General features: G+C 40.3%; 3 protein-coding genes and 1 long non-coding RNA gene across 5 annotated transcripts in view; 1 reads left to right on the top strand and 3 right to left on the bottom strand.

Moving 5' to 3' along the window:
* Positions 1–18,106, bottom strand: part of LOC105144014 (uncharacterized) — a 106,978-nt gene that overhangs the window by 30,362 nt on the left and 58,510 nt on the right. The window lies entirely within an intron of this gene.
* LOC105144001 (uncharacterized) overlaps positions 1–18,106 on the bottom strand; it is a 171,652-nt gene that overhangs the window by 95,037 nt on the left and 58,509 nt on the right. The gene's annotated exons all lie outside the window — the stretch shown is intronic.
* The window catches only part of LOC105143998 (uncharacterized), an 80,226-nt gene that overhangs the window by 6,712 nt on the left and 55,408 nt on the right, over positions 1–18,106 (top strand). The window lies entirely within an intron of this gene.
* Positions 1,296–1,655, bottom strand: LOC147908906 (uncharacterized). Its single transcript, XM_087407801.1, has one exon. The coding sequence runs from the start codon at positions 1,653–1,655 to the stop codon at positions 1,296–1,298; it is 360 nt and encodes a 119-aa protein (XP_087263927.1).

Raw genomic sequence — 18,106 nt, 5'->3', positions numbered from 1 at the left:
TTAGAGCTCTGTAAGAAGAAAATAAACAGTTTTTGTCTCTTGCTGTTTTTTTGTAAAGTTGATAGTAGTTGAGTAAAAAATTATTGAAGATAACCAATAATCGACAATTTTTAATAATTAATATCTCGTTAATCATTGTGAAAATTGCAAAATTGTAGAGGACTTTTCGATTCAGTTTAGTCTGTTCTGTCTACAAAAAGCATTTGGCAGAAGTCTCGTCGGACACCCCGTATATGTAGGGGAGAATGGGATAATGACGAACGCGGAGTAATGGCGGACACAGCAATATCAATATATTAGAGAAAGAAAATAAATCTTATTTCTTCATTTACCAACAGCTCAATTATCACGCAGTTCTAGACAGACTGTTGTGGAATGATCATTCTTTTTAACAACTATAAATTTTTTATTAGTTTTTCAAATCTTCCGTTCGTACAAAACCGCGCCCTCTTCCTCTTTCCCATGTGCTAGATATTGCATTAACATATACCGACCACCTTACTCTCTTTCAATACAAAAGAAAATTCTTTCAACACAAAAAAAATTATAACTAATTAATCACATTCTTGTAGCCTTCAATCAATCAATTACTTTAGGAACTTGAACGGAATTAACTTAATATAAGATAACATAGAACAAATAATAAATGGAGCAATTATATCAAACACAGACTCATGATCTTGTATCTTCTTCCTCGTCGGCCGTTAATGATAGTGAACAAAGTTTCCTGATAGCTCGTTTATATATACATAATTACTTGTACTGATACGCACGCTAGCTACTCGTATGTTCCCATCCTTTTTTATCTCTACTACATAATAGTCCAGACAATGATCCTAAAGGCGATTGCAAGGAGAGAGTTATTGCTTTTCATTAGTAGAATCATTATGTTCAGGTCAATAGGCTTCCCTGAGCTATGTCATTTGTTTTGTTTCTGCAGTTCTTGTAGATATTCGTTCTGCCATTGTTTTCACAGGGTCTGCCTCAATTTCTGTAAATGCTGTCAATGATGAAGTCAATTGTCTGGAACATCTACATAATTGTGCTTAATTGGTTAAATAAGCGAATCGTCTATTAAAAAATGCGCTGGTGTTAGGATTTCAAGGTCAGAATGATCGTTTATCAAAGGCATTAAAGGCCTAGAATTAAGAATATCTTCAATGTTGGTGAGTAGTGTGATATATTCATCAAAGTTCAGCAGTTTTCTGAATAATGGTGTACAAATGTCTCTTCATGAGTTTCACTGCGACTTCTCCAAAATGAGACGCATGATGTATGAAATTCCAGATCACCTTTTATTTAGTCAGCGCCGCTGTAATATCTCTTTCTATAATAAACTGAAACACCTCTTCAAACTCTTTACTGGTACCAACGAAATTTGTATCATTGTCTGAATATATTCGCTTACAAAGTCCTCTCCAGGTTGTAAAACTATCCAAAGCTGCTAAGAATGCTTCTGTGATTAATTTGCTTACAAATTCAAGGTGAATTGCTTTGGTACTGAAGCAAGTAAACAGCGCGACATATCCTTTAGATATAACCGCTCTTCCATGATGTCTGCTCTTTCGAACCGCAAAGGGGCCGGCGTAATCCACTCCTGTAGTTATAAAGGCTCTGCCCTTTTGAGTAATTCGTTCTGGAAGTAAATCTCCCATAACCGCTTTAACGATATTTAAAGCGAAAACATTTTACGCATTTTCGTACGATCTTGCGAAACTCTCTTCTACCATTAATAGGCCAATATTTTTTAGAATGAAGTAATTGCTCTGGCGGACAATGTTTTGGACGTTCGTGTTCCTGCCGCAGAATTATAGTATTATAATATAGTTTCTTAATAAGATCACTTGATGCTTCTGCAAGTCGCTAATCTCTACATTGAAAAGCCTTGCTTCTTATCCGATTTAAACCTTGATGATCAATAAACGAGTGTAGTGAGCACAGAGGGTTCTGTTCGCGCCTGAGCGATGAAAGAATTTATTTGAAGCGCCCGTTAATTAACTAGCGGCGCTGGACGAGCGCAGCAAACGAGTGAGGCATGCTGCCGCGACGGAGTGTACGTGAGATTGTAATGGCAAAATGGTGAGTTCGCTACTGAGGCCAGGATACGAACAGAACAATTGTAGAAGAAGAGGAAATAAAGCGAGGAAAAGAAACGTAGATTGTGGATTTCTTTCATCCTGCAACATTGATCCTTCGAGGCGGATCATTCGCAACACAGTGAAATCCGAATAGATACAGACGGATAGCAATCATCGGCTGTGTACAAAGCACCAAAATCGCTCAATCCACCGACAAGCAATGTCCAGAAGAAAGTCGAGGAAACAAACGCATCCACCGAGTCAACGAGTCCCTCCAAGGACTCTGAGCTTCGATTCTCAAGCTAAGTGCAACCTAATCGTAACTAGTGAATCTCGATCCCGTTTACACGAACACAATGGCGGACACAGCAAAACTCGTGAAAATACGCGGAATCAAGGCGCAAATGACGCGCGCGTAATTGGATTAGAGTATTCGACGAACAAAGCCATCAGATAGAGGAGGTAAAGGTTAGATTAACAGCGATACAACGCGTGTGGAATGAATTTAGTGAAACATAAGACGCCCTCGAGGAACTAGACGCAGAATTTAAAAACGATGGCGAACGCGAAGCATTCGAGTCAGAATACACGACGTCCGCGGCGGCTAAAGCGCTTATCACACGACATGGGAAACCGCGAAACGGCGCGTCAAGAAATAATCGTAACTTCGGCAATGCAACCAATGCAGAAGACCGGATCAAGCTACCGCCTATTAATCTGCCCACTTTCAACGTATCATACGACCAGTGGCCAAATTTTCACGATACCTTTAAGACGATTATCGATAAAAAATAGTAACCTATCAAACATAAAAAAGCTGTATTACTTAAAGTTCGCACTAAAGGGGATAGCCGCAGAAATTCTAGAATCTATGGAAATGTCCGCTGATAATTACGATGTCGCATGGAACCTTCTCGAAAGTCGTTTCGAGAATAAACGTGTTTTGGCTTGCACTACGTGCAAGCGCTTGTAGAACTTCCTATAATGTAAAAGGAATCACCTACAGGATTGCATCAATTATTAGATCACACCGAAAAGCATATTCGCACTCTGAAAAAGCTTGGCGAGCTCATGGAACAATGGAGCATCATCCTTGTTTATCTAATAACCGCAAAATTCGACCAAAAAACGCCACAAAACGGGAAACCAAGTCGTCCGCGAAAGAAATAGCGATATATAGGCAGTTCCTTGACTTTACAACAGATAGGTGCGTTATGCTGGAGACATCACAACTCGATAAAACGAAATGCGCGAAATCATCAAGTAATGACATTAACAATAAAGCAATCAACACAAACAAAAAATCAATCGCCGAGGCGGTCGCCGAGACAAATCAGACAAACGTTTGGTATGCAATCAAGGTAAGTATCGATTGTATCAGTGTCCAAGTTTTCTTAATTCAATTTCCCAGGTCAAGAGTAAGGAAGTAAAACATTTAAAATTATGTTTCAACTGTTTTAAGGGCGGCCACAACGTTGAATCGTGCAGCTCTAGCACCTGCCGATTATGTCACAAGAAACACAACACACTACTGCACATTTCAAAGGGCGAAGGCGCAGATCACGGAAATGGTAATCAAATTACAACCACCGAATCACAGGCATTTACGGAATCACAAACCACGAGCGTAGCAGCATGCCGTTCAACTCAGCGTGGGTTGCTGGCTACGGCTATCATCCACATTCAAGACAATCGGGGAGATTTGCAAGAATGTCGTGCGTTTCTCGACCCAGGATCGCAATCTAACTTTATGACAAGGAACCATTGCGAACAATTAGGCCTTCCACAGAGAAGTAATTCAATGCATATTTGCGGTATCGACAACGTACAAACAGCATTCACAGAGACTCACGCTACGATACAATCCAAATTTAACCTTTTCAGAATTAAGCTTGCTTTCTCGATATTGCCCGAGAAAGCACAGTCAATCTTCCATTGTCGGAGACAACAAGAAGCACAAATACCTGAGACAATCACTCTAGCTGATCATTCCACACGCCAGAGAAAATAGACGTACTAGAAAGTTTCATATTTTGGCAGCTATTATGCGTCGATCAGATCAAATTAGGAAAGGACCAGCCGATAACACAAAAAACAAGATCATTGCGGGTCCGGTAGGCCTCCAAAGACCAAACGAGAGCTCGATCGCATCCGTATATTCCATCTCTTTCACTACCAACATCGAAACACAACCAGAATGCTTCTGGCAAGTAGAAGAAAGTCTCATCCATTCGAAGTTATCAGATAACGATCTGGGAAACAGAATTCATTCACACATAATGTAACGTGGATGGACGATTTGAAATTCGATTACACTATGCGATAGAGTAGATTAACTCGGAGACACTCACGATATCGCTATCAAGCGATTACGGTACATAGAACGAAAATTTGCAAAATTTCCGGAATTAAAGCACTAATATAAGCTCTTCATGCAAAAATATGACGAATTAAACCATATGGCCGAAATCTCGAATCAGGAGGAACCTCAGATAAGTATTTACCTATCGCATCACACGGTATTAAAACCCAACAGCATGACCGCTCAGAGTTGTATTTGACGCATCGTGTCCCACATCTTCAGGAGTATCACTCAACAATATACTCCGCTCTGGGCCTACTATTCAGCAGGATCTATTCTCCATAACAATGAGATTCCGTCTACACCGATTCGTCATCACAGCAGACATCAGATGTACCGACAAGTGCTTTTGCAAGAAGATCAACAGAGATTTACAAAGAATCGTATGGAGTCCAAATGCAAGCGGACTGATCTGCGAATACCGTCTCAACACCATCACATATCGGTATGGCTAGTGCGTTCTTAGCCATTCGGTGCTTACATCAGTTCGCGATTGAAAACCAAGACAGATATCCGGAAGCGAGCAGGATCATACACAATGACTTTTACGTGGACAACTTGTCTGGTGGCAACGACATAAGCACTCTACGGTGGTGCGAAGTAACCGACATTTTGCAATCTGCAGGATTTCATCTCCATAAGTGGAACATAAACGAGCCGACAATCTTCGACGGATCCTTCGAAGTCCAAAAGTTACCAAGGAGTAATGAAATAAAGACATTAGGAATTTGCTGGAACATCACCGATGATTGTTTGCAATATAGAACGTGCGCAATCGAAAAAAATCAGTGCAACGAGACATATGATATTATCAACTATTGCTTAAATTTATGACCCGTTGGGGCTAATGCCCAGTGATTGTACGTACCAAGATCATACTTCAACAATTTTGGCAACTTAAGGATGAGACGAATTCCTACCAATTAATCTATACATCACCTGGATGCAATATATCAGGAAGAAAATGAAGGAGATGGAATTAATCTCGATTCCAAGACACGCGATATGCGAAGAACCATGAACAATAGAACTACACAGACTTTGTGACGCCTCAGAGGCAGCATATGGGGCTTGCATTTTCATCCGAAGTATAAATCAATCAGGTGAGTTGTCGCAAGATTACTCTGCGGAAAGTCAAAAATCGCACCTCTCAAGAGTATCACCTTACCTCGACTTAAATTATGTGGAGCCTTATTACTCGTCAAGCTCGGAGAGATCGTGCGACAAGCTCTAACAATTAAGTTTGATCGCATTCAATATTGAAGTGATTCAACTATCGCTAGCGTGGATCAAGCATCAGCCCGCAGAGTTATAAATATTCGTTGCGAATAGAGTCGCGACGACCCAGCACACAGCACCAGATGTTCAATGGTCGCATGTTCAGTCCAAGGACAATCCAGCTGACATCATTTCGAGAGGAGCAACTCCACGAAACCTAAAAATTCTCTCTCTGTGGTGGACGGAATCATCTTGGCTCGCAAAGGATCAGCAGGCGTGGCCGATGGAGCCCGCAGTCGAACCCTCGGAAATAGTTGAACTCAAGAAACAGACCGTAGCTTACCACAGCGTTCCGCGGGATACTAATTTATTTTCGAGATTCTCGTCTCTTCATCGACTCAAGAGGGTCGCAGCGTATTGCTTGTGATTCAAAACCAATGCGTGCAAAAGAGAAGAGCGACAAACCAGTCCTCTATCAGTGGAAGAGTTGAATAAAGCCACACTGTCACTTACCCGAGTCGCACAACTAAACGAATTCCCCGAGATTAAAGATCTCCAAGCCAAACAACAATGTGTGAGTGTTTTACGTATGATACGTATGATCTGCATTTAAGCTTAACTCGCCCCCCCCCCCCCCATGGGCATGGGATCTAGAATACGTCCGATCAACGCGTCACGGCTATGCCGAAACTCCCAGTCGCGCTCGCGGGATGTAGGTCCCAACAAGCAACTCAGCTCTGGTTGGAGCGAGCAACTATCTACGCTCTACCAATTAAGCAGGCTGGTTCCCGAACATGATACGCAGCTCATCCGTCAAGGCCAGAGGCTCCTAGCCAGCATGCAGCTATCAATCACTACCACCGCGAATCCTACCTGGACGCGGGCAATTGCCACAGTCTCAGCGGTATCAATCTAGATCATCCGTCAGATCGTCATAGCCTAGGCTACTCCCAGTTTGTGTCGCTTACACGCGCAACACTGGTCGGCCAGCGCTTCGGATGCCGCCGGGACGCTATTTCCCGGGGACGCTCCATAGGAATCGCTCAGCAACCCCGAGCCTAACCCCGAGGCAGGACGCCGAGCTTTCAATCTAATCAGCATCTTCCCTGCATAAGCTAAAAAGCTTATTGGCTCATCCATAATCCTGAGGCTATCAAGTGATTAGATAGCCTCGAACCTTACAAGCTGACATTATGTAGGGCGCCGATAAAACTCGATCGAACTCGGAACGGTAGGTTGCACAGGATGGCAAACCACCGACGTCCGAACCTCCAAGCCATGGGGAATATCGAGTAAAAGCAAGCTTCTCACTTTAAATCCTTTCCTAGACGGGACTATTACGCGTAGAGGTAGATTCCGCCACGCAGATATAGATCACTCGAAGCAACATCCGATCATCCTATCTGCCAAGCATCCATTTATCGAGTTAACCATTCGAGATTCGCATCTCAAATATGCATATGGGGCTTCAAAGTTTACTTGCTCATTTGCGCTATAGGTACTTGCCGGTAACGGGACGTCAAACGATTCGGCAGATACGAAAATGCATCGCGTCCGTCCTCATGAAAAATCATAATTAATGGGAGATCTTCCGAGAGAGCGGGTAACTCCACATCGAGCATTTAGTAATTCAGATTAGTAATAGATTACGCGGGACTGTTTCCTATAAAATTGTCGCGGAACAAAACTGGAAAGACTTACTTGTGTATCTTTGTATGCTTGTCAACTAAAGCCACGCACTTGGAATTAATCTGCGACTTAACCATGATGGCGTTTCTCAATGCGTTGAAACGATTCATGGCCAGACGTGGTCAATACACGAATTTGTTCTCAGACAACGGCACAAATTTCACAGGCTCAAACAATGAACTGCAAGCACTTTCACGCATGGTGGAAGGGAATTGCGAGAATGTTGAACGTTTTTTGACGGATCAGTCGGTGCGGCATTTCACTACCGGTAAAATCCTTACATATGGGTGGACTCTGGCGGGTGTGAAGTCCGCCAAGACTCTTAAAAAGAGTTATCGGTAACAGTGTATTCACCTTTGAAGAATTCAGTACGGTATTCGCACAAATCGAAGCCGTTTTAAATTCACACCCGCTGTGCCCGGTGTGACCAACGACCCTCACGATTATGAGGTGCTCCCGGACATTTTATCATCGATGAACCTCTAAACTCCTTTCCAGAGTTCGACCTTATCGAGATACCATCGAATCGACTAAGATTCCAACTATTATCACAAATGCGTCAAAACTTCTAGAAGCGGTAGTCTTGCAAGTATCTCACGCAGCTTCAAGACCGTTATAAGTGACAAAAAACCTAATTCCTTCGAAATCAAGATCAGTTCATTAGTTCTCTTGAAGGATAAGAATTTACCACCTTAAAGATGGCATACGAATTATTGAGACTCATCCCGGAGGCGATGGCTACGTGCGTAATCCTCCAATAGCGTAACCAACCGCGCTATCAATAAAACTTGCGTTCTTCCTATTGAAACATAATTTTCTTAAGCAATGATATACTAGAGTTCCTCCTTTTGTAAATAGCGGTTGAAGAAATTGACTTTCAACGGCCGGCGGGATGTTCGTGCCCAAGCGACGAAAGAATTTATTTGAAGTACGCGCCCAGAATTAACTAGCGGCGCTGGACTAGCGCAAGCGTAGCGAACGAGTGAGGCATGCTGCCGCGAAGGGGACGGAGTGTGTGAGATTGTAATGGCGAAATGATGAGCTCACCACGAGGCCAGGATACGAACAGAACAATTGTAGAAGAAGAGAAAATAAAGCGAGGAAAAAAACGTAGTTTGTGGATTTCTTTCATTCCGCAACAGGCTCTTTTTGGAAGTTCACGTCCTTCTGTTAAATAACGTAGTTTCTGCCTAAAATCTTGAACTTGGAGCTTATTCAGGATTGTAATCTCGGCCATCTCTACCTCCTCGGGCATCAATGGACTATGCTTCTTTTGTTTCGATAAGACTAACCGAAATCAATAAGCAATGACATAGCTTATAATAGGATGAGTATTTATATAAGGGATCTGTCATGTAACTCATAATGTAAAAAGACAGGTGTACCATTGCGCATATGATGTCACGTGTGATGACGATCGTAATAAGAAATGGCAGAAGTGCAGAGCGAAGTGGAGCAATGTACAGCAATGTATCATTTTGCAGCCATATTGAATCCTTTCTGATTGGAAATCTCTTTACTTTAGACGACTGCGCATCCACGGGAATGGTACACCTGTCTTTTTACATCATGATATAACTAACAAAGTTGAATGAAATCTTCTTCAATTCTAGTAATTCTTTAGCAGGCTTCTGCTGATTGCTTCGTTGTTGATCGCTCTTGCTTAGCCATTGTGGTCCATGCCACTAAAGTTGACTGTTCTGTAGTTTTTTTAGCGTCATTCCTCTGAATGTGAGATCCGCTAGATTCTGTTTTGTTGGTACATGTTGCCAGATCATTCTTTTTGTGAGCTCTTGAATTTTAGTCACTCTATTTGCAATGAAAGTCTTTAAAAAAAAGGTTCTGTCTTGATCCATCCAAGAACTATTGTACTGTCACTCCATAGGTAAAAGCGATGAATTCTATCTTTATAAGATGATTTTGACTGTGCGAATAATACAGTTCCTTTCAACTCCAACCTCGGTAAGAATACTTTAAGAAGAACCACCTTAGCCCATAAAAGCTGCGATGAAATATGACGTTCTTTGCTCATGCTCACAAAATATAAGCATGCTCCGAAGGCTCATTGAGATGTATCTCCAAATCCAAATATATTTGGTGACTATCAAAGAAGCTGACATTTTTTGGAATCAAGAAATTATTGAAAGCTGGTAAGGAGTAATAATAATTGTTCCATGCCTTTAATTGATCATCTGAGAGTTTTTGATCCTATGATAGTTTCTGTCACTATATATAAATTCTGCATAAACAACTTGCTTTTGATTAAAAGTGGTGCTATCAAGCCTAAAAGATTATAGATTTGAGAATCCTAGAAAGAATCTCCCTTTTTGTTGAGGCGGCTTTTTCTATGAGTTCAATGATATTGAAGATTATCTTGGACCTAATTCCACAGTAAACCAAGTGTCTTTAGCGTCTCAATTTTATCCACAAGCAAATCATTTATGTTCTTTTGGCCATCCTTTCCAAAATGTGAGAACTATTCAACCGCCACTTTTTTAGGGTGAATTTTCCTTTCATTAATAGTAATTATTCATTATAGTAATAGTAATTTACTTCGTAAATTATTGTTGTAGTTCCGTTGTCTCTTGCAAGGTTGCACTTTTGGTCAACACTTCATCCATGTAGAAATCTTCATTAACCGCTTTAGCTGCCAACGGATATTCCTTGATATAGCACCGTAAGTTTCCTTACACATCCTATTGCAAGATAAGGTGCACATATCATTCCATACGTTTAACTGATAAATCTGAAATTTGATATCTATTTTCTAAAGAATAAGTTGCCAAGCTCGATCTGATAAATCCAGATTTGTCTAAACATTTGTAATACATCTGCTGTCACGACGTATAGATGTATGTGACGTATAGATGTATGCAAAATCTTAGCAAGATCTTGAAGAGATCCTTTTGTAAATTAGGCCCCACCATAAATTTGTCATTCAATGAATAGCCAGATGTGGTCTTAGCGTCAAAAGACAACACATATTTTAGTGGTTATGTTCTCAGGTCTGATAACTGCTTGGTGTGATATAAAATATCTTTCTTTAGCGTTGATTGAATCAAAATCGCTCACCAAAGTCATGTGCTGTTGTCTAGTGTAATCATCCATAAATTCACAATATCTGGCTTTTAAATAGGAATCTTGCTTGAACCTATATTCCATTTGCTCTAACCTCTTTAAGGCATATAGCTTAGAATTTCCAAGATTAACTTCTGATCGTAGAAGTAATTTGACGATGAAATGTCCGTTTTCATTTCTACGTGCTGTCCTGAGAAACTGTTGCTCATAATATTTTTCATCCTTTGTGAGATATGAATAATATCTTCCAAAACATTTTCTTACTTCCAGAAACGTTTAATTTGACGATGCAGTTAATCATTAGTAGTGACAAGCGGATGATGGACTCGATTCAACTACTGTCATTTCTCTTCCTAGAATCCATCCTAATCTTGTGTTTTGTAGCGTTGGCTGGTCTTGAAGTCGATTTTTGGTGAGCCTACAACGATCTTCCAATAAACGAGCTTCTTGCTTTTAATAATAAGTCAACTTTCCCTGGTTCGCTGAATTCTAGATCTGTTGAACGTTTTGAGGTATGATAATCTGACTAGCTTCGATTCTTGCCTGAGGCAATTCATTTGTTATTGGTGGTAACATCATACATTCTATCTGATCGACAAATTCACCTTGTATGGCTCTTAATTGTACATGCAAAACTTTGCATACTTCTGTACGGGACCGATTAATGCCGCCGATTATTCTTCACTGATTCTTCAGTAAATTCTAGGTAACTTGAGTTTCTTCGCTAAATTGATCATTATTAAATTAGGCTGTGATCTCGGATCTAATAATGCTATGCAGTTTAATGCATTTTCATCCACATCTTGGAGAAGTACTCATGCCGTTGATAGAAGAATTCTTGCTTGTGGTTTCTAAACACAATAAATTCGCTTGCAAATTTTTATTTCTCAATATAATCTCCTTTCAGTTCGATACACTTGATTCAACGATTCTTCAACTTTTTCAAGACGTCTGAATAATATGATTTGTCCAACTCTTCAAAATAAACCTCTGTTTCAATGAGCTGCTCTCTGGTGGTGAATCTCTTTCCTCTGAACCATTTCTTCAGGTTTGGAAACAGAAAATAGTCACAGGGGGCTAAATCTGGCGAATATGCTGGATGGGGAAGCAATTCGTAGTGGAATTCGTTGAATTTGGCCTTCGATGCCGGACACGTATGAACAGTGCATTGTCTTGATGGAAGAGCACTTTCTTCTTCGCCAAATGGGGACGTTTTTTCTTTAAAATGTTGAAATGAAAATGTTGAAATCCAATAAGGCTGTGTAGTAATCGCCATTGATTCGACGGAAGGTCGATAATCGATATGAATTATACCGCGTGCATCCTAAAAAACTGTGGCCATCCTAAATCACCTTTCCGGCCGATTTCACGGTCTTCACCTTCTTCGGAGCTGGTTCACTCGGTGAAGTCCATTGTTTTAACTGTTCCTTCGTCTCGGGTGTGAAGTAATGGATCCATGTTTCGTCCACAATAATGAATCGACGCAGTTCATCTGGAACGTTGAAACATCTCCAAACATTGTTTTAAAATCGTCATACGGTCGCGCTTATGTCCATAGTGAGCAAACTATCGGCACCCATCTTGCCGATAATTTTTTCATACCCAATTGTTCGTGCAAAATTGAAATCACTATGTCATGTGATATGCTTCAACAAGCTCGCGCACTTTCACTCGTCGATCAGTCAAAACAATATCGTGGACTTTATCGATTTCTGGCATAGCAGCCTCAATTGGACGTCCCGAACGAGGTGCATCACATGTGGATGTACGACCACATTTAAATTCATTCACCCAATTGTATACAGTTGCAAATGCACCATGCTGATGCAGATGTGCTATGAATATTATCCAACTCCGCTTTGATTTCTTTCGGCGTTAAACCTTTCATATGTAGATGTTTGATTATTGCACGAAACTCGTTTTTTTTCATTTTGTAAAAAATACAAAAGTTGTTCGCTTTAATCATCTACAGAAATAAAATCGCGCGATGAATTCCGCTCAAAATTTGACAGTAATCACCTGAAAAATGCTACTTGTCAAAAAGTAATGTGATATGACACTCCGAGTGCTCTCAGATTTTCTAAGAACTTATTGACTCGCCCTCGTACTAATACTGCCCAAGTACTGCCGGGATAAGCAGTCCTTTACACCGACTAATAGCTACGGCTGGAAGAGCCAACGTAGGGAGGGACTCTATTGCCCTGAGATCGGGAAATCGACCCCGAAGCGAATGAACTGCTATAGGCAGTCAATAAAGGATTAGGATGCAGAAAGCCAGGGGAAACCACTGCATTCAAGAGCCTCCTTAGTAACTATCATGATAGGATTCAAGATTAAATATTCCGGAGTTTCTAGTCTCCCATTCGAATCTCTGAGGGAGGGGGGGGGCAATTTTGGACAATGTCGTGCAAGAAGAGATCATCAGAAATAACCAGGATAAGTACATGGAATGTACTTGTAACCATGACACAATCTGGCAAGATCTACAATGCTATCCAGGAGATGGAGAAAATGGGAATTAGCATCCTTGGAATCAGCGAAATAAGGTGTCCAGATGCCGGCTGTTGTGATGTAAGCAAACACAGAGTGTATACTCGGGATTATTATTCGGGAACATCTAACATTGAGTAAGCATGATGTGGGAATGGTAGTCAGCAGGAGCATAGCGAAGTGTGTAACAAACTTTGTACCAGTCTCGAAACGGCTCATGTTGCTCCAGATGGATGGGTGGCCTGCAAAGATAAATTAATATTTTCCAGGAATGCACCAATCACGGACTATAGCAAGGAGGAAGTTGAAGAATTTTTTGCGCAGATTACTACGCTGCTCCCAAAACAAGATCTGACAATAGTCATGGGAGACTTCAACGCAAAGGTGAGCAAGGGGCGCACGGGAGAATAGGATCATGGGGTCTGGGAGAAAGGAATGGGCGGAGCAAGCTGCTGCGTGTGTTTGCAGAAGAACATAAACTCGTCATATATCTTCTTCCAGCTATCCCCAAGGAAGTTATACACTTGGAAATCATCGATGGATACGGAGGAAAACATACTCAGAAATCAGATCGATTATATCTTGGTCAACAAGCGATATAGAAATGCATTCTTCTCTGTTAAAATCCAAGGGCGGATTTGCAGTCGAATTACAATCCGCTTATTGAAGTCTTCAGAGTGCATATAAAGAAGGTCCGTAAAAGACAGGAACCGAGGATAATCTTCGGAAGCAAGGATGAAGCTATATGAAAGCAGGTGTAAGCTAAGTTGAACGAGCATCACAGACCTAGTGCTGATCCAACTAAGATTGAGGACGAGTTGAACCAGCTGTGAGTCTCTAACCGCCATCAAGATGGAGTTGCTCAGACGAAAAAGCAGATGAGAAAGTCATGGGTGATGAATAAAATCCTTCAGCTGATGGAACAAAGGCGCAGGAGAAAGAACAACCCGGCAGTGTGTAATGATCTCAGCAAAACAGTGAAAACTAAGATCAAAAAAACAAAGCAGAAAAAATTGGAAGAGAAATGTTCCAACATAGAAAGATTTCAAGAGAGAATTAAGCTTAGCTTTAACGTGCATAGGAAAATAAAAGAACTGACGAGGAAGATGAGGTCAGGATCGACGACCAGACTAGTCGACAGAGATGGACATCATTAATAAACAAGAAGTACTGGACAGATGGAAAGATTATGTGGAAGAATTATTTCATAACAATAGGCCATACTCCCCTCAGCTCGATTCCGACAGGCCCTTCGATCCTTAAGGAGGAGATGCAGTTAGCAATCGCAGCTCTGAAGGAAGGCAAAGCGTTAGGACCGGATGGGGTGTAGGCAGAGTTCATCAAACTGCTGGATGAGAAACATATGGAATAGTTGAGACGTGATTAAACGGCAGTGGTTAATCACGTCTGTCATACGGGATGTATCCCGCAGGAATGACTCAAATCAGAGTTCATCGTTTTCCCAAAGAAACCTAGAGCTAAAAGATGCAATGACTACAGAACAATTAGTTTAATGAATCATTGAAGTTATTCCTAAAAATCATCCACAGAAGAATCTATAGGCTGTGCGAAGAACAAATGACTCCTACTCAATTTGGCTTCAGAAATGCACTTGGAACTCGGGAAGCTTTGTTCAGCGTCCAGATTCTGTTCCAGAGATGCAGAGACATGAGCTGTGATGTGTATGCTTGCTTCGTTGACTACTAGAAGGCATTTGTCCAACACCTAAAGATGGTAGAAGTGTTACAGAGTATAGGCGACGAAGTGCTCCTTCCCTCTCCCTGCGCGCCGCCGCTGCCGCCGCTCAGTGTGGGCCGTTCTACGAATTCACGCGGCGTGGCTTAACCGCTATTGGCTTAGACGTTTCCTTTTCTAGTTCGAAAACTACAGCGAGTATCTTAAAATAGTATAAGAATTTTTTGTTCTCTTTGATTCATTTTCCACCCCCAATGTGGCCTCGACCCATCTTAAGAAACACTCTGTATATACCGCAAAGAGTTCGAAGATTTCAAAATTTCAGAAATGCGCCAACAGGGGAAGTCGGCCATTTTTAAAGATATCGAAATGGGACCAACGGCGAAAGGAGAAGTACAAACGGGTGCAAACAATTCTTTTTCAAATCCGTAGGTCCCATATCGATATCTTGAAAATTGGCTAAGTTCGCTATATAGAGATCGAAAAAAACTGAAACGCGCTGTATCTTCCCTTTGAGGTACAAACAAAAGTAGAAGAGATACAAATGGATACAAACGACATTCTCTTTCGAATGGCATAAATGAAATTAAAAGATCTTAAAGTTGCGTGCTGGCCATTTTTTATTTTTCACTTTTTGTTTAATTGTTTAAGATACAAACGAAATAATGATCGGTACAAACAAATATAAACGAAATACAAACGGCCTACAGTATTTGTATTTTTGATAAAGTTGAGCGCCATGTTCACATCGGTTCTGCACAGAAACGCGCGACGCAGGCACAAAATAAGCGCAAAACGCGTACGAATGTTTAAACATTGTTGTCATTGATACAAACAAGTAGTGGAAAATAAATTGCTGTGATTTTTTATATCTTCTAGCAGTGTTTTAATATACAATTGTATATTAGAGTACACAAAGTTAATGTACGAATATATATCATAGTTCTTCTAACAGATTATTCTCTATTGTAGAGATCTTTTATAGTAATCTTTTAAAGTGCATTTGGCTCGTTTTAAACATTCATAATACTTTGAGTGTTAGAAGTCCAATCGCGTTTCTCGTAAAGCCTCGTCTACATGACGCTACAAGGCGTAACACGGCGTAAAGTCGCAGGTGCAGGCGTAAGAAAATTATTTTCGGTTGTAGTAGTGTGGCGCAATGGCGCAACTATGGAATAAAAATACAAGATATTTCATTTCTAAGGATGCGCAGTCGTCTTTAACATGGTGACTGCTCTTTGATCAATAAAAAATTTATCCTAAATTTAGGACATAAGTATTTGATTGGTTGTTTTAATTTAGGACAAATATTTGATTGGTTATTCTAATTTAGAACTGCCGGCCATTATGCGCAATTAAGTACCTTATATTCTTACTTAATAAATTAATTTTATTTCTAACGCCTGCACTCTCGTTACCCCAGCTGTTTTTGCTGGCGCGTTATACGGTTTGGATCCTTAAAAACATGGACAAGGAAAATTATTATCGAGACATCTGATAATAATGAGAAAGGTGACAATAATGGATCAATAAGGAATATAATATTCTAAGTTTATGAATTTAATTAATCTCAAATATGACTATGCACCGAAACATTCGGACATTAAAATACAATCAATCTGAGATGCTAATAATCGCGAATCGAAACATTCGGACAATCGCGAGTATATATAACCCTCTTTATTTTAAATAAGAAACTTTTATTGCGAAAAATATTATCTCAGCCAGGATTCGAACCTGGAACCTCTCAACTTTCCGGGGCGAGTGTCTTATCCAGCTTGATCACTGAGGCTTCGGAAATATTCTTCGCAATAATTAACATATATAGTGAGAGAACGCGTAACCAGACGGCGTATTTTAAAAAATCGACCGATTTTCAATAAAAATTAGACTTATTCGATGCGTTTATAAAATGAAAGAATCTAACAGAAGAATGTGTCGCTATATCCTGCGAATCGAGATATTAAGCGATAAAGTTGACGAGTATTGAGATTAGGAAATGTGTCACAGAAACAAAATGAAGATAATTCTTCAAAAGAACTACCTCCGATTTCGATGAAATTAGGCTCATTCGACGCGTTTTTGCATAAAATGAAAGAATCTGGCAGAAAAAAGTCCGGGACTGCTCTGCGAAGCGAGATATTGAGTAAGACAGTATCTTGGCTATCAAGTGTACAGAAAACCAACACATACAGATAGATACCTACATGCCGAGTCGCATCACCACCCAGCACAAAAACAGTCTGCAATCAACTCACTTGTACATAGAATTTTCACCATCTCTGACAAAGAATATCTACAGACAAAGAACTACTCAACCTTAAAACTAGCCTTACAGAAAAACAGACACGACAAAAGACTTAATCAAAACAATCAATAAACATGCAAACAAGAAAACGGTCTCTGACATACAACCAGACGAAAGAATCTTATCCATTCTCCTATGTATCAAAGGAACAACAGATCGGATTGATAGGATATTAAACAAACACAACATCCGAACTATCTTTAAGCCACCTAAAAAGATAGGATAAATCTTAAGAAATCCTAAAGATCAAAGACCTCTACTTAGTTCCGCAAGAGTAAACAAAATACCTTATTCCTGCGGGCAAGTATACATTGAAGAAATCGGGAGAATGGTCAATCTACGGATAAAAGAATATCAACATGATGTCAGGCTAAAACACGTCACGCAATCAGCATTATCAGAACACAACATCGAAACAGGACATCAAATACTGTTTGACAAAACGATCACAATAGCCAATATTACATCATGCTTTCCAAGAAAGTACAGATCAGAGATACAAAAACACCTTAACACTCTAAATAAAGATAATGGCTACAACATAAATAAAATATGGAAAACCATTCTCTCGAAAGACCGACCAATTTCCCCTACTTCCCCGCCCTCCCAATCACCCACCATATTCTCCTCTTTCTCCCCACCACTCCAACAAGCGTAATATAAAAAAACGGCCAGGAGGAACAGCTCAGTATCAGGCTGTTCCTCGCTCTGATAAAATGGAACTGCAAGGTTCACGACACGTTGGCATTCCAAGAATGAATCTGAATATGGAGGAAACCCGCGAAATGCATAATCTTTATATAAAAAGCACCCATGAAAGCCTCAAGAATATATTTATGTTTTATAGATTATGAGAAGGCATTTGATAGAGTACAATGCCAAACTCGTTATCGAACTACAAGAAAGGGAACTGCATGGTAGGGATCTCCGTATAATTCGGAATCTTTATTGGTAGCAGGAAGCAACACTAAAATACGCTGATAAAACCTCTAAAAATATGTACAAAGAGGTGTCCGACAAGGCTGTCATATCCCCCTTACTTTTCAACTTATACTCAGAATGCATCTTCAAAAGAGCTTTAGATAATGTCAAAATCGACGTAAAAATTAATGGTAAATATATCAACAATATCAAATATATAAAATGAGACTTGAAAGAATCTATCAGTAAAAAATGTAAAAAAAGCCG

Source organism: Acromyrmex echinatior, chromosome 7 (assembly GCF_024713525.1).
Source record: "Acromyrmex echinatior isolate Ae372 chromosome 7, ASM2471352v2, whole genome shotgun sequence".
NCBI lineage: Eukaryota > Metazoa > Arthropoda > Insecta > Hymenoptera > Formicidae > Acromyrmex > Acromyrmex echinatior.
This window is presented reverse-complemented; position numbering and strand designations above follow the sequence as displayed.